Raw genomic sequence first — 23,747 nt, 5'->3', positions numbered from 1 at the left:
GTGAGTCGCGCTGTCTGGTTGACCAAGTCCATCTCCATACCGAGAAAAGAGATCCTCTGCACAGGGGAGAGTTTGCTCTTTTCCCAGTTGACCCGAAGCCGAAACTGGCTGAGGTGACTGAGCACCAGGTCCCTGTGTTCTCACAACTGGGTGAGTATGAGCCATTCGTCAAGGTAGTTGAGGATGCAAACGCCGTGTTCTCTCATAGGAACATGAGAGAACATGTCACAATGCAACACTTACCTGGCTCCACGGTTGGGCAGGGGGCGCGTGAGAAGGCACCCCGTTTTCATCCGCACCCTCCTGTGACCCTGAGATAAAGAAAGCTGCTATTTTAATGATAAGCAATAGGCAAAAAAAAGAAAATACAGAGAATTTTTTTGTGTGTACAATCTACAAATTAGCCACAATGCAGCAAAAAGTGCACAGCAATGAAGGGGTGACACTCTAAAATATCAAGAGTGCAAAATAGACCCCCCCCCCCCCCCCCTCCATATTTTCATATTTTCTGACGTCATATAATGCTTAAGTGAGGAACAGACTACATTTATTCTCTCTATCTTAGATCTCAAATATCAAGATCACGTTCCAGAACCCGCCGTTCCAAGTGTTGAAGAACGTTTTGTTCCATATAGAGGGATTTTGGTTATGCAGTGTCAGAAAGATCCCGTATGGGTAAGACTTTCAGTGTTTAACAGCAGTTTAATTTCAGCTGTGACGTGTTCATGCACTTTAGATTTGCTTAAAAACATAAATTGTACTGCATTAAATATGATATTTAAAGAGTGAAGCTTCCAGAGAGTTGATATTGTCTTTGTGTCTGTCAGTGATGTGGAGAAGCTTGCGACGGTTACAAATCAAATCAAATCAAGTATATTTGTATAGCGCTTTTCACAATACAGATTGTATCAAAGCAGCTTCACAGTATTAAAATAAAATAATACAACAAAGTTTGTTTCTAGTGGAATTTATTGATTGATAGAATAAAATTAAATATCCCCATTACACTGATGGAGAAGTTTGTCTCCGGCTCTCAGAAGCTCCTGGCATCGATGGACTGCCGTCTGCTCACTCAGGTGCACGGATTTGCTGATATTGTGCTCAAACCAAAGTCAAAAACACTGTCATTGTGAAGCCTTCTAATGCTCTTGCTTCTCTTGAAGAATATGTACTAGATTAAAGGGTCATCTGCATTGGATAATAATAATTCAGTATTTTCATTCACAACTGATGTAAGTCAACATTAAAGATCCTCCATGTTTAATTCATATCCTGTCTGTTTGCTGTAAAATTCATCTAGATATTCATGTGTATTTGCATAATTAGAAAGCTGTTTAGTTTATACACAATATCAGTTATAGAATTGAACACTTGTCTTTATTCAGATGCTGCAGTTATTACAATATAAACCAAAAATCACAATATTTCACAAGTAAACCAGTGTTCACAGCTGGAGAGGAGGGAGAGAGAGAGAGAGAGAGAGAGAGAGAGAGAGAGAGAGAGAGAGAGAGAGAGAATGGCTTCAGAGATTTCCTTACAAAATAACATGTACCATGTTTGGAAATGTAGTATATTATGTAGAATTTCATAACATAATATTAAATCATATTATGTAAAATGTCATAAAAGATTTGAAAAGCGAAAGCAAAGTATTAATAAAAGTTAAAAGCAAACAAATAATTGTGTTGATTAGAAATTATAGACTTGTAATAAATTGGCCATTCAAGTGTAACTGATGAAATATTTTTTTCACACAACATAACTCGCACTTTAATTATAGTTGATGTTTTGTCAGTGACTGATTTTTGAGGCCTGAATATACAGTTCTTTTTTAGCACTTGTACACATTTTGTCACATATTGTTAGTAAAAACTTCTTTATTGTGTGATTTATTTATTTTTAATATAAAAACAGTAATCTTTTCAGATTTGTTTTTTATTTTAACTGACAGGAGTGATGATCAGTGGGTTTGAGTCTTCATCTTCATCGTTATTGCATGGGCTGAAAAATGGATAGAGTTTGTCAGTGAAAGTCTGACCAGTGAAAGAGTAGATATGAGATCTGGACTCCACGTCATAAAAAGAGACCAGACCCTCCTCATAATCCACAAACACACCAACCTTCTCAGGTTTCACTCTCTGAGATAAAGAGACAGATGGACTTTCACAAGCTTCATATTCATTTTCATTCCTCAGTATCACAGTCCAGTATCCATCCTCAGGACTCAGTGTGATCTCCCCCTTCTTCCTGTCAATGGATTCTCTGATCACTCCTAAATCCCACTTAGTCCTTCCCTTCACCTGCACCTCATAGTAAAATCTCCCTGAACTGAATCCCTGCTTTGCCAGAACAAACAAACTCTTATCAAATCTCTTTGGGTTTTCTGGGACGTCCTGCTCAACGTCTCCATCACTGACTTGTTTTCCATCATCAGACAGGATGAGATATGGATTCGCTGTATCAGGATCCAGAGTCACATCCACTGAGAGAGATCAGACATTATCAATCAAATTGAACAGTATATAATACAGATTAACACAGTATTGTGAGTTGAAGAAAATGGTGTCAGTTACACTGTACCTGCAAACTTCTGCACAAACTTCAACCCTGTGGACACAGATGACAATATAATGATGAATTATTCATAGGACTAATTTCAGTGAGTTTCTCTCCACTGGCAGCATCAGTGGCATGTAAATGTTGTTTGTAAAACAATGCAGAATGTGTTTACAGTAAATATACTTACAATGGAGGTCTATGGGACAAATATAATGAGGATTTAACTCTCATACTGTGTTAGTCTCCTGTTTCCTGTCTTGGTGTTTAGGGGTCAATATGGCAAACATTTATAATGATTGTATAAAAATAAACAAGTTTACTTCTCATCTAAACATTTATGCTTTGTTTATATGAAATATTACATTTTTATGAATTCAAAATTAAATACTGAGTCGTTTCTTGTTATTGATCTAGGTGTTAGAGGCAGAATTCTGCTTTCTGCTGGTTAGAGAAAAATATGCAGTGAATATAGTTTTAGAAAAAAGTGTAATGACCATATACATCCAGCAGAGGCCCATAGAGATCTATTCATTTTCTGGAGGTTGCTAACTGCTCTTATTACAGCTTTTGTGGTGTATATTTCGTGAATATATATATTTAAAAAGTTTAAATACATTAAACCAGTATATTTTTTTAATTATCAAAGATGTTGTTGTTGTTTGAGGTATGCTGTCATGTTTTTGCAATGCCACATGTATTTATGCAACACAAGTTGCCACTAAAAGTCAAGACTTGATTGTAATCACATATTATTTATTTTAATAATCCAAATGTATAAAAATAATTAACTTTAGAACAAGAAATTAATCAGCATAAGCAGATATGAAAAGGAGTGAAGAGTGAAGTGTGTGTGTGTGTGTGTGTGTGTGTGTGTGTGTGTGATCATGTTTGATCACACATTTTTTTTTTTCCATTAATGTTATATTTTTGGGTTAGGATTATTATGTTTTTGCAAGTTTGAATAAATATTCATTTCTATTTTAATTTTTTTTTGTATTCACTCTGCCTCTGTTTAATTCAGCCACACATTTTTTGGTGCCCATTACTGGGTTTCCATTACACATGTACACAGATAGTTACATCCTTCCCTTCGTTAAAGTAAAACTTCTTTAACACGAGTTTACAAGGATAGAACTTTACAGGGTTAGTTGTTTTATTACATTTTTGAAACAGTGCAGTCCTTTACAAACTGAACTTAAATTGGATTGAACCCATAATATTCCTTCAAAACATTATTTTCTTAGTTAATGACAAAAAAATCTACTGTATTTGATATTCACATACCAGTTTGACTGAGTTTTTCATTCAGTGTCTCATGAGTTTTCTTCAGTTGAACCAGAGCTCTATGCAGAGAGTTCACATTCACATCAGAGTCAATCCTGATCTCAGTCCAGTTCTTGGTGTGTGGACGAGTGTTCAGGGATGAGCTCATCTACAGCAGGAGAGAGAGAAGACTGTTAAATGTGTTATTTTTTATGTTTATAGTTGGGTTCGTACAGATTCTGTAAAATTAAATTCCAGGACTTTCAAGGACTTTTCAAGCACTACTTTTTTGGATTTCAAGGACTTCAAACAGCACTTATCAAACAATATTTTTTATTATTTTTATAAATTACATATATATGGTATCACTATTCACTTCATAGAGATCAATCCATTGACCAGCGCTGTCAGGCATGTGAAATACCCTTAACCATTGAAAGGATATTGAAACAGATTTCCATGAATATATGATTGACCTGAAGAATGAAAGTTGTATTATATACTTATTATATACTTAATATTAGCTAATGATATAATAATAGCTCTATATCTCAGACGGGCTGCAGCAATAATTTTGCGTGAAACGATTGTATTTTTTCAACAACAAAAAAATCAAAATATTTTTAATTAGTGAGTTACCGATACCACTTTTTGCAGAACGAGTCCAATACAGATACTTTCATTTTTGGTACTCGCCGATACCGATACCGTAACCGATCCCTGAATTTTCACTACATTTGTAATTTTTAAATGTAGTGGTAGATAAACCAAAAGAATATAAATCATATTAGTTGGCTTAATTTGTTTATCAAATATATATTTCCTTCAGTTATTTTCATGCTTAATTAAGACTGCTAAAATGCATTGTTTGAGCTTCTGTTACTGTCACTCTTCATTCTGCTCTGTCATATTTTATCTTTCATTTAATAGTACAGCACATATTTAAAGCAGCTCCAGAAGGGCTCAGTGCTGAGGACTGGGTCAGTGGTACAAATGTTTAGACACCAGTGAAATACCAATTATTTAATCCAATTTTGATACAGCAAAAACTACCAGCCTCATTAATGTGAATTTAAAACAATTTAAGACAAGTAAGACAAGTAAGCAGTCAGTAACAAAATAAGAACAAATAATCAAATTACAAATAGGACAAATAAATAGAAATAAACCGTTTTTTTTTTTTTTTTTTTGAGTTTTTCGGGTAGATCTAACAGGTACAGACATTTGAATGAAGTAATCAAATGTGAAAAAAAATTGTATATTCATTACTGTATAAATTAAATATAGATGGGTCTCTTTGTAAAGTTGAAAAGGGTAACCTATTTAGTCAAGAGCAGTGAATAATTTCTTTGTCCTTTGTTTGATTAACATTAAAACACAGCAGCAGCTTTATTAGACTGCTACCCCTTTAAGACTGAACGCATCGCATTTGAACATGGCTGCGCTCACTTGAGGTATAACCGCTGATGGTAGAGGTACAAGATATAATTGCTGTAGAAACACAGAGAGTTTTTTGGATTTAACATTTATATCGAGTGGAGTGGCAGGTATTACATCATGGGAGGTGTTAAGTGACTTACCTATGGGTAGTGATCACTTCCCCATAATTGTAACAGTTGGAATTAATGTAATTAAAGAAGATGAAGTGCGGGTACCGAGATGGAGGTTAGATAAAGCCAACTGGGAATTATTTCAAGTTTTAGCTGAGAGGAAGTGTGGTGAATTAGATGAAAGGTGTTTGAATGATGTGGAATTACTTAACTCTGAATTTGTGTCTAATACTCTTCAGGTGGCTGAGGTCTCAATTCCAAAGACTGGTGGAAGAGGACTTAAAAAGTCTGTACCATGGTGGAATGAGCAGTGTAGTGCTGCATTTAAAGAGAGAAGTAAGGCATTTGAGCAGATAAGGAAGAATCATACACTTAAGGCTTTAGTCCAGTATAAGAGAGCGCAGGCTGTTGTTAGGACTGTTAGAGCTGCAAAAAAGGCTTTCTGGAGGGAATATTGTAATACTATTGGGAGAGAAACTAAGTTGTCAGATGTATGGGGAGTTATTAGGAAAATGAATGGTGTAAAAAGGAATTATTCTATGCCTGTTTTGCTTCGTAATGGGCAGACTGCTGTTAGTAATAAAGAAAAAGCAGAGTTGTTGGTGGAGACTTTAGTTAAAGTACACAGTTCTGAGAAATTGTCAGACACTGCCAAGTGCTGTAGAGAGGAGGCTTTAGCTGAAAATCCAGGAGTTATTATTCGGAAAAGAATCACAAGTCGGGATCTTGATATGCCTTTTTCAATTTTTGAATTGAAGAAGGCTGTCTCTAATGTGAAGCAATCTACACCTGGCAAGGATGGTATTTGCTACTCTATGCTTGGACATTTAAGTGACAGGTCTCTTAATGTTGTCCTGAAGCTTTTCAATCTGGTTTGGGAAACAGGAAGGATTCCTGGTGTGTGGAAACAGGCAGTCATAGTGCCAGTGCTGAAGCCTGGTAAGAGTGCAACTGACCCTTCTAATTACAGGCCCATTGCGCTTACCTCGCAGTTAGGGAAAACGATGGGAGAGAATAGTAACAGATAGGTTGACATATTATATGGAAAGTAAAAACTTGTTCTGCCCTTTTCAAAGTGGTTTTCGTAAGGGAAGAAATACGATGGACGCAATTCTATGTTTGGAGTCAGAAGTGAGAAAAGCCCAGACAAACAAAGAAATAGTGGTTGCTGTCCTTTTTGATATAGAGAAAGCTTACGATATGTTGTGGAAGGAGGGATTGTTGATGAAGTTTGAGAAACTTGGTATTGGAGGTAAGCTTTATAATTGGGTACTGGATTTTTTATTTGGAAGAGAAATTGAGGTTAGAGTTGGCACGGCCTATTCTAGTACATATGCTGTAGAGAATGGTACACCGCAAGGGAGCGTCTGCAGTCCAGTACTTTTCAACATAATGATAAATGACATATTCGATCGAATTGACGGAAGTATAGGCAAGTCTTTATATGCAGATGACGGAGCCCTTTGGGTGCGGGGACGTAATCTGAAGTACCTGGGAAAGAAGATGCAGGTGTCACGATCCACACACAAGAAACAGGGAGAAGATCCAATAGCAGTAAGTATTTTAATGGGGTATTCCGTAATCGTAATCCAGTCCAAGCAGGGGTCAAAACCAAGGTAGCAATCAGACATAAACAGGAACAAAACAACGGGCAATAACAGACCTCAGAAGTGGCGTGATAATTACAAGGACTCCGTGACACATACTAAAACAGACAGGGTTATATACACAGGGAAATGACAATGCTAATGGGGAATTGGCTGAGTGCAATGATTAATGACAAGGGACAGCTGAGTGCAATGAAGAAACAAGGATCGTGGGGAATGTAGTTCAGAAAGTGACAGACACCGTGGGGAAGGAGGACATCTAGTGGTTACCCAGGGAACACAACCCAAACACTGTGACATAACCCCCCCTCTATGGAGCGGCTACCAGACGCTCCAAGACATGACAGACAAAACAAGAGTCCAGGCGGGAGGTGGACTGGTGGAGGATCAGGGGGAGGGATGGGGGGCCAGGTCCATGGAGGGAAATGGGGACAGGGATTGACAGTTCATCTGGCGGCCAGGGCGGAGATGACACTCCATCGGGCGGCCAGGGCGGAGACGACAGTCCATCGGGCGGCCAGGGCGGAGACGACAGTCCATCGGGCGGCCAGGGCGGAGCAGACAGTCCATCGGGCGGCCACGGCGGAGACAACCCCAGGGGCGGCCATGGCACAGGAACAGACACTGGCTCAGGAACTGGAACAGACACCACCGGCTCAGGAACTGGAACAGACACCGGCTCAGGAACTGGAACAGACACCACCGGCTCAGGAACTGGAACAGACACCGGCTCAGGAACTGGAACAGACACCACCGGCTCAGGAACTGGAACAGACACCGGCTCAGGAACTGGAACAGACACCACCGGCTCAGGAACTGGAACAGACACCGGCTCAGGAACTGGAACAGACACCACCGGCTCAGGAACTGGAACAGACACCACCGGCTACGGCTCAGGAACTGGAACAGACACCACCGGCTCAGGAACAGACACCACCGGCTCCGGCTCAGGAACTGGAACAGACACCACCGGCTCAGGAACAGACACCACCGGCTCCGGCTCCGGCTCCGGAACTGGAACCGACACCACCGGCTCAGGAACAGACACCACTGGCTCAGGAACAGACACCACCGGCTCAGGAACTGGAACAGACACCACTGGCTCAGAAACAGACACCACCGGCTCAGGAACCGACGCCGGCTCGGCGGCGGCCTTCTTGTCCGAAGACACAGGCTCGGCAGACGTGACGTGAACAGGCTCGGTGGAGACCCTCTTGTCCGCAGACATTGGATCCGGCTCGGCAGCGGCCATCTTGTCCGAAGACACAGGCTCGGCGGCCATCTTGTCCGAAGACACAGGCTCGGCAGATGTGACGTGAACAGGCTCGGCGGCGGCCATCTTGTCCGAAGACACAGGCTCGGCAGACATGACGTGAACAGTCTCTGGATCGGCAGACGTGACGTGGACGGTCTCTGGATCAGCAGACGTGACGTGAACAGTCTCTGGATCGACAGACATGACGTGAACGGTCTCTGGATCGTCAGACGTGACGTGAACGGTCTCTGGATCGGCAGACGTGACGTGAACAGTCTCTGGATCGTCAGACGTGACGTGAACGGTCTCTGGATCGGCAGACGTGACGTGAACAGTCTCTGGATCGGCAGACGTGACATGAACACTCCTGGGAATCTCTAGGATCTTGGATAGCATAGAAAAATAATCCAATAACATTTCAGCGGCCATCTTGTCCGAAGACACAGGCTCGTCAGACGTGACGTGAACAGTCTCTGGATCGTCAGACATGACGTGAACGGTCTCTGGATCGGCAGACGTGACGTGAACAGTGTGAACGGTCTCTGGATCGGCAGACGTGACGTGAACAGTCTCTGGATCGGCAGACGTGACATGAACACTCCTGGGAATCTCTAGGATCTTGGATAGCATAGAAAAATAATCCAATAACGTTTCAGCGGCCATCTTGTCCGAAGACACAGGCTCGGCAGACGTGACGTGAACAGGCTCGGCGGCGGCCATCCTGTCCGAAGACACAGGCTCGGCAGACGTGACGTGAACAGTCTCTGGATGGACAGACGTGTGCCTTAGAGCCCTGCATTTCAGCCCTAGCCCGACGGGCCCCGACTTTTTTACGCCCCTAGGGCCGGGCTTCGGGCCAATTTTCACGTCATAGTTCACATGCGGGCCGGGCCTCGGGCCTTTTTTGAGTTATCCTTCTTTTTATATTTTTAGACATTAATAAAAAAAAATATGAGAAGCTGACGTCGACGATAGAAAAACAAACATAGAAAGACATTTAATAACCTCATAACTTTCATAATCTTATAATTACACTGACATATGATTGACATGACAGTCGCACGCACGCACACACGCACACACACACACACAGAAGGTTTCCCGTCAGCGGAACCAACGATTCACCTCATGTGCAAATAATGGAGAATATTAAGAGAAAAATCGCAAGTGATAGAAGAAAGGACTGGGTTAAAATCTTCCACTGTGGATGCTATTCTTTTTCTCCACGATGCTCTGTAAAAGACTGTTCTAACTTTTCATTTGATTGGACTTTATTTTCGTTTAACTGTTGGAAACTACTGATGTTTTTCGTTTTTCGTTCGATTGGACTTTATTTTCGTTTAACTGTTGGAAACTACTGGAAAAAAGAATGGCCATGTTCTGTGGTGCATTTTTGAGGTAAGATAACTTGCAAGTTTGTTTTTGATTTATTTAATTTAATTTGTTTAGATTGACTATTGCTCATTTCGTTTGCGAGCGCTGTTGCGAGCAGCCTGAGCCTGCCTCAGTATTTCAAAAAAAATTACTCACTGTGGTTTAATAAATAAACATTAAACCAACTGTCTGTGTGATATGCTTGAAGTGTTTTATATCTATGGATTTTATTGTAGCTAAGTAAAGTATTAGCGTTGATTTGAGAGGCTAAATTGATCAAACATGTTTTACTCGCTGTTGGCTCGGCTTGCTTGGCCATCATTTTTTTTTTTTAAATGCTTCAAACATTTGTCTAAATTAGCTTAATAAAGAAATGAAATGAAAAGAAAAGAAACATAACTAACAAAACAGACATATTTTAATGGCAGTCTGCCGCTGTGAAAAAAAAAAAAAGGGGCTCGGGTCGGACTCGGGCTGATAATTCTGATGAGCTGTCGGACACGGGTCGGGCTAGGGCCTAGATTTGAGGCCCGTGCAGGGCTCTAGTGTGCCTCCTCCCCCTTCTCCGTCCGCGATGGCGAGACGGCGGCTCCGATCCGTCCCTCACGAGTCCAGGGTCGAAGGGGGGCCATGGTGGAGAGTGATGTTGGATTTCCTCTCGACCACTCACTCCTCTGCGACCTCCCCGGGTCCCACAAAAAATGACTAGGCGGGTTCCCTCAAAACAAATCTTTCTCTCCCGCTCGGTGGCTGGGGAAGAAACATCGGAAAACATACTGCTGGATCTTTGGTGACGGAGTCCTTCTGTCACGATCCACACACAAGAAACAGGGATAAGATCCAATAGCAGTAAGTATTTTAATGGGGTATTCTGTAATCGTAATCCAGTCCAAGCAGGGGTCAAAACCAAGGTAGCAATCAGACATAAACAGGAACAAAACAACAGGCAATAACAGACCTCAGAGGTGGCGTGATAATTACAAGGACTCCGTGACACATACTAAAACAGACAGGGTTATATACACAGGGAAATGACAATGCTAATTGGGAATTGGCTGAGTGCAATGATTAATGACAAGGAACAGCTGAGTGCAATGAAGAAACAAGGATCGTGGGGAATGTAGTTCAGAAAGTGACAGACACCGTGGGGAAGGAGGACATCTAGTGGTTACCCAGGGAACACAACCCAAACACTGTGACAGCAGGATGCAATTGTGGTGGTGGAGGAAAGGGCTAATAAGTGGAGCTTTAGAATGTCTGTTGCTAAAACCCAAGTTATTTGTTTTTCAAGATGACATAAAGACATTACATTAAAACTTTATGAGCAAAAGTTGGAACAAGTGAGTGTTGTGAGGTTTTTGGGAGTTATATTTGACGAGAATCTACATGGAAGCAGCATATAGAGTATGTTCAAATTAAGTGTAAAAAAGTTAATAATTTGTTGAGGTGTTTGTCTGGTCAGAACTGGGGAGCTGCAAGAGGAGCATTGTTGAGGATTTACCAGACAGTCCAGACTCTCATGAGGTCTTCCCTTGATTATGGCTGTTTATCATATATGGGAGCAGCTGAAAGTCATTTGATTAGGTTGGACAGAGAACAATCACAAGGGTTGCGTATTTGTTGTGGAGCTTTTAGATCGTCTCCTGTTGCTGCTTTGCAGGTTGAGTCTGGAGAACTTCCGATGCGGTTAAGGAGAGTTAAGCTAATGTATGCGTACTGGGTCAATCTCCAGGGTCATAGCTGTGTTCACCCAGCAAAAGCTGTGTTGCAGGATTGTTGGGAACATCAGAAGTCTAACTACTATAGCTTTGGGTGGATTGTAGATATTAAAGCCCAGAATGTAGGCCTGACGCAATTTAAGTTCAGTTCGACTGTACCATGTTCATCAATACCTCCATGGCTGTTTGTTATGCCAGTAGTGGACTTGCAGCTACAACTGGCATTGAAAAGGAAAGTAGCAGTACCCCAGAATGGCTTGTTGTTCAAAATTATTTTGAGCAGTTTAAAGAACACCTTGTACTGTATACTGATGGGTCTAAAGATCCCAACAATGGCAGAACAGGAGCGGCAGTGAGTATTCCACAATATAACATCACAAATTAAAAGAAGAACTTCTGATTATCTTGCAGTGTATACTGTTGAACTCACTGCCATTGCTTTAGCTCTTAATTGGTTGCTTATGAATTGTATTGGGGGCATAAACAGAGCTGTAGTTGCCTCAGACAGTCAAGCTGCATTATTGAGCATAAAAACAGGAAAGTCATGCAGACTAGATCTATTATACAAAATTTACCATATATTGTTTCAGCTGCATAGTAAAGATGATTGTGTTCAGTTTGTCTGGGTCCCTGCCCATGTAGGTGTTGATGGAAATGAAGAGGTGGATATTCTAGCTAAACAGGCCTTGAAATTGGATGTGGTTAACATCAATGTCCCTCTATGCAAAGCTGAAGGGAAATCTATTATTCAGGAAAAAGTGATTGGGATGTGGCAAGAGCAGTGGGATAGTAATGACACTGGCAGACATCTTTACTGTGTGCAAAGAAATGTGGGAGGGGGTAGATCTAGGGATGGAAGTCGGAGAGAAGAGGCAGTGCTGACACGTTTAAGGATTGGCCATTCAGGTCTCAATAGATCTTTGTTCCGTATAGGGAAACATCAGACAGGAGTTTGTGATTATTGCGGTCAGCCAGAAACAGCTGAACATGTCCTAATAGAGTGTAATAATTACATGGAAGAGCGTAGTTGTTTAACATCAGTCCTATATAAAGAAGGGAAAGCGCTTACTTTAGTTAATCTATTAGGAGATGTATCTAAAAGTGTTAAAAATCAAGTTATGAGGTTTCTCAAAAATACGGGGTTGTTCTACCGTATTTAATATGTACATATTTATATCATAGGTATGCGCATAGGTGAATAATTCCCTCTGACTATTCTCAACGACCACACTCCTGTCCGGTAGATGGCGGTAAATGCACCTTAAGTTGGTCTGCCAACCGCCAGTTAAACTCTAAAAGAAGAAGAAGAAGAAGAGGTATAACCACCTTTGTTTACTAGGATACTCACCAAGACGGGCGTTTTTACATAATTTTGTGTGACTTCGTTTTATTTTCTTTGTCATTGACATCCGAATGAACTACAAACGTTCCACTTATGTCTGTTTAAAGGGGTGTGCTTGACCAGCTCGCGCATCTGTTTCAATCCACCGTGCGTTTTTCTCTCATCAGCTCGCGCACCACAGCTATGTGTTACTATATTGCGTTTAATATTCCACTAATAAGATACATTTACTTAATAGACAACCTTCCTTTTTATCCCCATTATACTATCTGTCGTGAGTGTTTCTTTGTCTGGACACACACACTGTACACACGCTGCCAGGGCCTACGAGTAGGCCTAGGCTACATGAGCTCGGTATCGGTGCATCATCCCTATTTTTAATAATTCACGCACTTTTCAAGCACATCTTAAAAAATATGGCTGTTTACCAGGACTTAAATTTCAAAAAGTCAAATTCAAGTACTTCAAGCACTTTAAGCACCTTGTAGGCCAACATGTTTGTACGTTGTATGTTCGTATGTTTTACACAGTATAGCTACCTTTCAAACACATTTAACTCATTTTTCAAATTTGACTTTATTACCATTTTATTACCTTTTGTACAATTTCTAACAGACTGGTACAAATAAAATGTTCAAGCTGCTCATCATGTTTGTGAACAGAGAGTTTGTCCTGTAATATAGTATATGATGACTGATGAGACAGATGTTGACAGACCTGTATGAGATGGAGATGATCGTCAGTGTGTGAGAGCTGCTCCAGCTCAGTGTTTCTCCTCTTCAGCTCAGTGATTTCCTGATGCAGCTCTTTAATGAGATCTTCAGCCTGTTTCTCTGCTGCTTTCTGCTGTTCCTCCATCATCTTCAGCTGATCAGACTGACATCTCTCAATGGAGCGGATCAGATCAGTGAAGAGCTCAACACTGGTGGATCTCTCTTTCTCTGTGTTTCTCTGATAAATCAGATCAAATAGAAGATCTGTCTATTAAGTTTTATCTGTTTAATTGAGAACCTTTATTAAGCAGATTGAAATATTATAATACATGATCAATTTTACAATGTTTTAACTTCCACTCACCTTTCTCAGCTCTACTGAGAGCTGGATCTCTTGAATCTTCTTTATTCTGTCCTGGATCATCTGATGCACATCAGTTTGTCTCTTAGCCAGATGATTCTACATACAGAGAAAAACAGATAACTTTATCCTCTGAAAAAAATCGTATTAAAAGTGGCTGGAAATGTCTTCATTTCTGCATTGAGAGTGTTGACATAGAAAGGCATAAATCCGAGTCTGCCGGCCCAAAGTTGCAAGGGTGGTTTTTCGTCTCACAGGCGCTCGAGGGGTGCGAGAAGACCACCATTCAACCCGAAAACAGTCATATAACCATTCCAATGACTCTGAAGCTGTTCGGTTAAGATAAAAAAGTTACTTAGTTCACCTTTAATTACGGTTATGACTGTCACATCCGCCAGCTGGAGTGCCCTTAATCTCCACCAGAGGGCACTCCTCCTGACGCCTGGGCTTTTATATTACGGACCTCATTTCTCAGTATCCTTTTTATCTGTGTGTGATTTCGTTCATCTGTGTGTGATTACCCTTGTTAAAGTCTGCCTATTTAAGCCCTGTGTTTCCATTCTCACTTTGGGTAGTCTTGTTTTGTGTTACACTGCTATTCTGTGGGCCTTTATCCTGGTTTATCTTCTCTTGTCTTGGTCTTGTTCTTCTGCCCATTGTCAAGTCAAGTCAAGTCAAGTTTATTTATATAGCGCTTTTCACAATACAGATTGTATCAAAGCAGCTTTACAGTATTAAATTAAAATAATACATCAATGCTTGTTTCTAGTGGAAAACGTCCACATTTGGTAATGCTGATCAATAGTATTGTTGATTGATTAATTAAATTAAATATCCCAAATATCCCCAACTGAGCAAGCCATTGTCCTCGATATACTTGTTTGCCTGTGATTTTGGACTATCGTACGTTTGGATTGTTTGCTATATGGTTTTGACCCTATGCCTGTTATGTGGATTACGGTTCTAGATTTTCCCAATAAAGCTGCATTTGGATCTTCACCCTAATTCTCGGAGTAGTTTGTGACACACCATGGCATGAACGCAGCATAGCTAATTGTTTTGGGTAAAGAGGAACTGTAAAAGACGGCTGCTGTTTGTTTGTGGCGCTCTGTGACTGTGGCTGTGTCCGAAATCTCCCCCTTTACACTTAAATAGGGTAATATTTGATTGGATAGCCATTCGTAGTGCTGTCCGAAACCATAGTGAACGTTATTGAGTGCACTCATTCAATCCCACAATGCACCGCAATAATGAGTGTACAACCGATGTACGCTCAATGGCTAGAGAATACCCATAATGCACTGATTGATCATATCATTTTTTTACAGTGTGCTTCAGGGAATTTCATTTTGTAACACCAGCCAATGTGTCATCCTTAAAAGGTTATAAAGCTTATAAAGGTTTAAGTGTTTTGTTTGTATCTCTTTACCTTCTTCTCTCGACTCTCCTCCTCTAGAGGAACAGTGTTGTGAGTCCTGTGTTCTCCTTCAGTGCAAGACAGACAAACACACATCTGGTCATCTCTGCAGAACAGCTCCAGAGGTCTCTCATGTTTCTGGCATATATAATCTTCCAGATTTTCCACAGCGTTGATCAGTGTGTGTTTCTTTAAACGTGGGACTCTGCGATGAGGCTCCAGATGAGAGTCACAGTAAGAGCTTTGACATATCAGGCAGGTCTTCACTGCTTTCTGCTTTCTTTCACCACAGACATCACAGAACACCTCATATTCTCCTAGATTGAGCTTCTCCTTAAAGTGTTGCACAACCTCTCTGAATGTTGTATTAATCTTGAGCTCAGGTCTTCTGCTGAATATTTCTTTACAGAGTGGACAGAAGCAGTTCTGTGTGTTCGTCCAGCACTTGATCAGGCAGGTTCTGCAGAAGTTGTTTCCACATGGAGTGGTGACTGGATCAGTGAACACTTCCAGACAGATGGAGCACTGGAGCTCCTCATTTAGTGCTGGACCACTGGAGGACGCCATGACTGACAAAACAATGACAATATATCATATATATTGCTGGAAAGAGCAACTTTTATAATACAAGTTATGTGCACTGACTGAATATTTTAGTTTGTGTTCTAAAATGGATGTTGCATGGTTAAAAAACAAAACTAAAACCTATAACAACTTAAACTATGAACCACTGTCAAGTAGTCAAAGCAGACATTCGTGCCTTAAAAAGGCACATATGAGACAGCAGTTTCTGACTGGAAGTTCCTCCACCTCTAACTCTAACCTCACTGAGCCTATAAGCTCCACCTCTAACTGCCAGTCTGAGACTGCTTGCCTTAAAGGCCCCGATATTCTTCAAGCGAAATCGAAGAACGAACTGATGGGACATCATTTTGAACAAAATAGGCCAAAACGAACTTCCTTTGGAGTTTGTTTTTGGAGTTCGAAACGGCTTGTCAAAGGAACTTTCCGGAAAACTTTTGCAAAACACTTTTGTACTACCATTGGCCTGTGGCGATTACGTAATAGGTGTGCACAGAGGATCTGCCTTCTTTGACGTGGCAATCTTTTCTGGCTCAGAAAAGAGGTTCTGTTTCTGTTGAATCCGTATATATAACATGAACACTCTCTGGAGACCTGCTTTATAGTAGAAAATGAAGTAAAGCTGCTTGATTTTAAGCAATCTATTGTATTAAGTGCAATATAAATAAACATGACAAGACTAGATTGGTGAATTGCAGAGCTTGTGCAAACAGATCCACATTTGCTATGAAGATGCTTTTCTTATGCTTTATTTAAAAAAAAGCTTGCTGTTTTCAGAATATTGTGGTGTATTTATCTTGTTATTGAGAGGCAAGCGCACAGCACGTTTATATATGCATCTAACTGTCACTCTCAGCAGTGTGGATGGCGTTGAATGTTCGCTAACAGTCTATCGCTGGTCACGTATTTCGAACTTCGTTTTACCTCATAAATGAAGAACTTAAAAGAGCTTCGCTGTGAGTATATCGAGGACTTGATGCTTCAGATAGCTCTGGTTAGATCTATTGGGCTGCAGAAGAAGAATATAAGGCCCGTAGCCAGCCTAGTTTTCACCCTCATTTTGTATTTAATTATGAGGTTCAAATACTTCATTTTGGTGACACTTTATGCACTAATTAATTTGTGCTGGATTAGCTTGTCTGCTGGTATCTTAACAAGCTTTTGTTGCACCATAGATATTTACTACAATGTTGTCCAATTGCTTATCAGTTCAAACACGGTGTGGAGTACACTATTTCCATTAGTTTCATTATCTGAAATACGCTTGTAAATTATTTGGCATGAATAACCAAAACTTTCTCACAAATTCATATGACAGACCTACTAAGCTTCTTTTTTTTTAAGTGTTTTTGTTTTGAATTTTTAAAGAATTCACTCAATTTAAATTAACATTTGTAGGATCACTAACTTTTAATTTGTCAGCAGACTAAGTTTGTTTTAAAGGGTAAAGGTTCTCTGATCTACATATGTGCATTTCAAGACATTTGAAGGCAAAAAAATCGATTTTGACTGTCTTTTTGATTTTCGACTTTTTTAAATTACTGATATTTAGCCTATTTTTATTAATCATTTTCTTAGACAAGTTAATTTACTGAAGGCTACGAGCGCTTGGTATTCATTCACAATATGTAAACATATTAATCTTATGCCTAGTATGATGAAAACGGCTTTGTTAATGTTTCTTGTCCCCTCACAATAACAGTTGCTAATTATAACTGATCTGAACATGAATCGGATGAATTATATAGGCCTATTTTCAATTCAAAATGGAAAAATTAGACAAAAGTTTATTAGTTTGCCTGATTATTTTTGACCGTAGTTTAACATTTCTATCCTAAAACAGCTGTCAGATATGAAGTGTTTAGTTTAGCTACTTATGTCTTATTTCAGGTTCTGTGAACATTAAGTCCACCTACTTTGATTTGATTGGTCATCTCAAATATTTTGACATTGATGAGTGGTTACAGACCAATGAGGCAGCTCAGATGAGGCGATATTGGTGCTGTAGTGTTAATACTATAATTAAGAAATTATTTCACAATATTAATTATAGCACCTCAGGAAAATGCTTTTGGCAGTGAGGAAGAGGGTCGTTCCAACTACCCGTTTTTCTTTCGTTCATTCTGTTGCCAGTCTAAGAACTTCCTGGTTCTAAAGTCTCTAAAGTGTGACTTTGACTTTTGATTTACAGCCAAAAAATAACAGTACTTTTACCAACAATCTGTTGCTGCTTCCAAATGCTACCAAACTACTGAACTAGCTCTTATATTTCCATCTCTTACCTGTGAGTAAATATCAGATCTGGTTGTTAATTTCAGGGTTTCTGAAAATAAATGTTGTTTGAGGAAGCTTCCAGTTCATCTGTACAGTTTCACTTTTACTTGAGTCTTTACTCATCTGCAGTGATGCTATAGCTCCACCCATAATCATAAATATGGACCAGTTCCTCATTCATCCCTGCTGTGTGTAAAAGGTGTAAGAAACTTTTACAATATAAAGTTACAGTTTAGGCAAGGCAAGGCAAGTTTATTTATATAGCACATTTCATACACAATGGCAATTCAAAGTGCTTTACATAGAAGAAATTAAAATAATAAAAAGAAATAAGAATAATTAAAACAGTTTAGAAAAATAAAATAAAATACAGTACAGTACAGTACAAACAGTCGGACAGACAGCGGCACAGTGCTCATTCAGTAAATGCATAGCTAAACAGAAGTGTTTTGAGTCTGGATTTGAAAGTGACTATTGTAGGAGCACATCTGATCTCCTCTGGAAGCTGGTTCCAGCATAATAGCTAAAAGCAGATTAGCCATGCTTAGAGTGAACCCTTGGTATTTCTAGCTGATATGATCCTAATGATCTGAGTGATCTGTTGGGTTTATATTCAGTGAGCATATCTGCAATGTATTGAGGTCCTAGGCCATTGAATGATTTATATACCAGTAATAATACTTTAAAATCAATCCTAAATTTAACTGGGAGCCAGTGTAAAGACCTGAGGACTGGTGTGATATGTTCATATTTTCTGGTTCTGCTCAGAATCCTGGCGGCAGCGTTCTGTATGAGCTGCAACTGTCTTATGGTCTTTTTGGGAAGGCCAGTGAGGAGTCCATTACAATAATCCACCCTGCTGGTGATGAAAGTTTCTCTAAGTATTGTCTGGAAACAAAGCATCTAATTCTTGCAATATTTTTCAGATGATAGTATGCTGATTTAGTTATTGCTTTGACATGACTACTGAAACTAAGGTCTGACTCTAGTGTCACACCAAGATTCCTGACTTGATGTTTAGTTGTTTGACCCCTAGAGTGAAGGTATGCGTTCACCTTGAGAACTTCATCTTTGTTTCCAAATGCAATGACTTCAGTTTTGTCTTTGTTTAACTGAAGAAAGTTTTGGCACATCCAACTGTTGACTTCATCAATGCATTGGCACAGGGAGTACAGTAAATGGGGCTGTAATCGTTAGGCGATAGGGCTAAGTAGAGCTGTGTGTCGTCTGCATAGCTGTGGTAAGCAATTTGGTTCTTTCTCATTATTTGGCTCAATGGGAGCATATACAGGTTGAACAGGAGTGGCGCAAGAATTGAGCCTTGAGGGACTCCGCATGTCATGGATGTCCACTCAGACTTATGGTCTCCTATACTCACATAATAACCTCTCCCATCTAAGTATGACCTGAACCATTTTAGGACTATCCCAGAAAGCCCCACCCAGTTTTCCAGCCTGTCAAGAAGTATGTTATGATCGACAGTGTCAAATGCAGCACTGAGGTTGAGTAGTACCAGCACTGATAATTTGCCTGAATCAGTATTTAAGCGAATATCGTTTATTATCTTTATGAGCGCTGTCTCTGTGCTGTGGTGCGGTCGGAAACCAGATTGAAAATTGAAAGTATCCATTCGAGCTCAAGAATTTGTTCAGCTGATTGAAGACAACTTTTTCAATGATCTTGCCTATGAAAGGAAGATTTGAGATCGGTCTATAGTTGCTTAATATGGCCTTATCCAGATCCAAAAGAGCTTATCCAGCTCTTTTTCAGTAGGGGCTGCAGTTTTCAGGGAGTTTGGAAAACTCCCAGAGAGAAGTGAGGAGTTTACCACTTCTAGGAGATCTGCTTCTAAACAGTTTAACACACTTTTGAAAAAAGATGTGGGAAGTGCATTAAGGGCGCAGGTTGATGTTTTAAGGTGCTGTATGGTTTCTTCCAAAATTTTGCCATCAATTTCTTCGAAATCAGATATAGTAACTACTTTCTGAGGTTGTGGTCTGATCTGTCTGACCCCAGTGCAACTCAAGGATGTGCTGATCACCTTTCTGATAATATTGATTTTCTCAGAAAAGAAGGAAGCAAACTCACTGCACTTGTTGTCTGAGAGCAATTCATTGGGAATCTGGCTTGGGGGGTTTGTCAGTCTCTCTACAGTTGTTGTTTATAATATTCGAGAAGAAAGTCTGTCTAGCTTTGACTAGTTCCATATTGAAAGCATGGATGCTGTCTTTGTAGATGTTATAATGGATTACAAGATTTGTCTTCCGCCATATGCGCTCTGCTTTTCTGCATTGTCTTAAAGTAACAAAAACTGTGATCAGTAAAACATTATTTTGGCATCAAAACAACACCAAAGAATCCATGCAAATGAGAAGGCACTGTTGAGGAAGAACGTCTAGGTTACGTATGTAACCCTCGCTCCCTGAATGTGGGAATGGAGTTGTTACGACAGATGTGAATTGACGAATTGGGATCTCGTCTGAGAGCCCAATCACCTTCGAGTGTAAACGAAACGAGCCAATGCACATTAGCATGCAAGATTTGCATCATGCTCCGCCCCGCAGCATGGGTATAAACACGGAAGCGGGTGCGCTCGCATTTCAGGTTTTCGCTGAGGAGCCGAGCCGGTGACCCGGTCACTCAGCGGTGGTATGGCAATTGTGGCAACAGGACGTAACGTAACTTATGACAGTTCAAGACTTTGGATTGGATAAAGACTAATGAATTATGAGGGGATTTCCAAAGATGACGACCTCAAGAACTTAGATGGTCTATACAAGGCTGAAAGGAGAAGATGAAGGCAGACGCTGATTCGTAAAGGACGTCTCCGGTGTTGGATGTCTTGCCATTGTGCCTCCTGCAGTTGAAGCTTGTAAATGATTTGGTTTTGATTTACTTTTATTTTTGTTTTATATATTAGTACCTTTTATGTAAACTAGTTAACCTGTATTTAATAAAAAATAGAAATAATTGAAATTAAGAAGCTCGCCTGCCATAAGTCTCTGTTTTACAAAAGATTGAGCTGAACTAACCACGGAGAAGTCTTCTGTGATCTAAATATTGTAAGTATGTAAATTCAAATGATTATCATTTAGGACAGATTTGACATACTTTACCTAACCTGAGAATAATTAAAATAAGGTAAAAGGTGTTTAAAATTACACACCATGAAACAATACGTAACCTAGAAGTTCCGTTTCAGTCAGTCACATTCAACGTTGCGTCAGACGTGAACTGACGAATGAACTGGGATCCCTACCAAAGCGGCACTATTGGTGACCCTTCCAGCGCTCTGCAGAGAAGGTCAATTACTGCTGTTCCACTTGACCCGTACTGTAAGACTATTTGGATAACACTGGGAAAGCGTGCCTTTTCCAAGTGGAAAGGAACGCCTCGAATGCCACATCTTGCCTGTAGGGATGTAACATGTAGAAGTTACACATGTGGACTGGCCTTTAGGGCAGTGCTACATCGGGAATGTCTCAGTGGTTGCTACAGCCTAGTTAGGGGGAGTCAACACCAGCAGGGACGGCAGGGCGGACTCTCCCAAAGGAAAGACACGTGGAAAAATACACATATAGGATCGCCATAGGGATCACAACATATGGGCACCTAGCCTAGCACAGGTTCCACTACTGGATACGAGTGTCAGGCCTGGTGTCGGATGCTCCGCCTCGTGGGTGGAGAAACTCCAACAGGGTTTGCCAGCTGGGGAACTCAACTGAGGAGCAGGATAAGCGCATGTATCTGGTCTTTAGGAGGTGTAGCAAGCAGGTCTCTGGTGTTTACTGGCTACTTGAGGTGAGTACATGGGAGGACACAGGCTTTACACGTAAGTTATAGAACCTCACAAATGTGTTGAGTGTTGCTCAGTTGTGCCGAGGGTGCACGTCTCGCCTTGGGTCTGATACGCCAATACGATGGCATCCACTATCCAGTGGGCCAACCTCTGCTTGGAGACAGCCTTTCCCTTCTGCTGGCCTCCATAACAGACAAAGAGCTGGTCTGGGGTCTTGAAGCTCTGTGTTCGGTCTACGTACAGGCGTAATGCGCGGATGTGACAGAGAAAAGCTAGGGCTGGGTCTGCCTCCTCCTGGGGCAGCGCTTGAAGGTTCACCACCTGGTTCCTGAAAGGAGTGGTGGAAACCTTGAGCACGTATCCAGGCCAGGGTATCAGGATAACCTAAGAGTTGTTTGGTCCGTATTCCAGGCAGGTCCCCTACCCTCTTGATATTAGCCAGTGCAGTCAGGAACACTGTCTTCATTGACAGGGTTTTAAGTTCAATTGACTGCAGGGGTTTAAAGGGGGCTCTCTGCAATGCGGTAAGCACCAATGAGAGATCCCGAGAGGGAACAGGGTTAGCACCCCTCAGGAACTTGACAATCAGGTCGTGCTTCCCCACGGATTTACCGACTACTGCATCGTGATATGAGGCAATAGCGGCAACATACACTTGGTGGAGGGAGACAGCCTTCGCTCCAACTCTTCTTGCAGGAAGGACAGCATAGCTCTTATCTGTAATGCTGCCTGAATCATAATCATACACTGTTCGCTCGTTGGCCAGAGGAGAACTGACCCCGACTGAGCCTGGGTTTCTCCCAAGGTTTTTTTCTCCATTCTGTCACCTGATGGAGTTTAGGTTCCTTGCCACTGTTGCCTTGGCTTTGGCTTGCTTAGTTGGGGACATTTAATATTCAACAATATTATTGATCTGCCTTAAGGTGGACAATGACACAATTGTTATCACTGTGAAGCTGCTTTGATACAATCTGTATTGTAAAAAGCGCTGTATATTTAAAGGTTACTTGACTCGACTTATCGGGCATCTCCGGGGTCTTCCCGGTGAGAAGAACAGCACTCAACGAACAGGTTCCACTTCAGCGCGCCTCATAGAGGGGGCTCTCGATGAATAATAGAGTGCTATGATGAGTTACATTTTTGATTTTTGTGGTTGTATGTTGTGCTTGTTTTTATTATGATGATTTTAAGAAATTTGTTTTTGAACTTGTACTTATAGTACTTAGGTGACAATGTTATGCTGATTCACAAATCGAAGCCCCTTTCACACAGAGATTCCGGAAAATACACGGATAAAGTGACCCGGGATTTGACCCGGGTTCGTTTGATTTTGGTTCATTCACACTGCCAGTGATTTTCTGGAATCAGAGAGTGCGTTCACACACAACCCGTAAAAATCTCGTAAAGACACGTGACATCGATGTGACTTGTAATGTCTCAGCAGCATCTTAAGTTTGCTTATGAGCTGCGAACTCTCTCTCTTGAGAAACCACGCTTGTGCATTTATTTCTCTGATTCGATCATAAACTTGCGCATTACGTACCGTTTCACTAGCTGGCGAACGATCCCGGCTTCAGCGTCATCACTACGACACAGCGTTATTACGGCTTTTGTTCACACAGCGCACGTTCCGGGACTGAACACGGCAATGTTACTAGGTCCCCAACCCGGCATCGATGCCGGAATCAATCCCGGGTCGTGTTTGCGTTCACACAGAAGGCGTTCTGGCAATTTGCCGGCAATTTCCCGGGTTCAAAGCGCTGTGTGAAAGGGGCTCGATTGTCTGTTCCTTACGTCATCAAGCAATTACGCATTTATTTTCTATCAACTCAGTGCCATGTTACAGTATATCAATGAAACAATCAAATAAAATCATTTGTGTCAATGCATATTAAAACATTTTTAAAAAAAAGTTATTTGTGTGAATGGACAT

General features: G+C 40.9%; 2 protein-coding genes across 2 annotated transcripts in view; one reads left to right on the top strand and one right to left on the bottom strand.

The window, feature by feature from the left end:
• Positions 1 to 23,747, top strand: part of LOC311072984 (uncharacterized protein) — a 1,552,487-nt gene that overhangs the window by 295,805 nt on the left and 1,232,935 nt on the right. The window lies entirely within an intron of this gene.
• LOC311072949 (E3 ubiquitin-protein ligase TRIM39-like) lies at positions 1,360 to 18,106 on the bottom strand. The gene is made up of 7 exons (XM_084098325.1): positions 18,024 to 18,106; positions 15,172 to 15,728; positions 13,746 to 13,841; positions 13,386 to 13,619; positions 3,844 to 3,991; positions 2,581 to 2,607; positions 1,360 to 2,482 (listed from the first exon to the last, which is right to left on the bottom strand). Exons 2-7 carry the CDS (start codon positions 15,724 to 15,726, stop codon positions 1,941 to 1,943), a joined length of 1,602 nt encoding a protein of 533 aa, XP_083954451.1. The 5' UTR covers positions 15,727 to 15,728; positions 18,024 to 18,106; the 3' UTR covers positions 1,360 to 1,940.

Source organism: Abramis brama, assembly GCF_963993115.1.
Source record: "Abramis brama genome assembly, chromosome: 22".
Classification (NCBI taxonomy): domain Eukaryota; kingdom Metazoa; phylum Chordata; class Actinopteri; order Cypriniformes; family Leuciscidae; genus Abramis; species Abramis brama.
The sequence above is the reverse complement of the archived record's forward strand: the minus strand, read 5'-3'. Positions and strand labels throughout refer to the sequence as shown.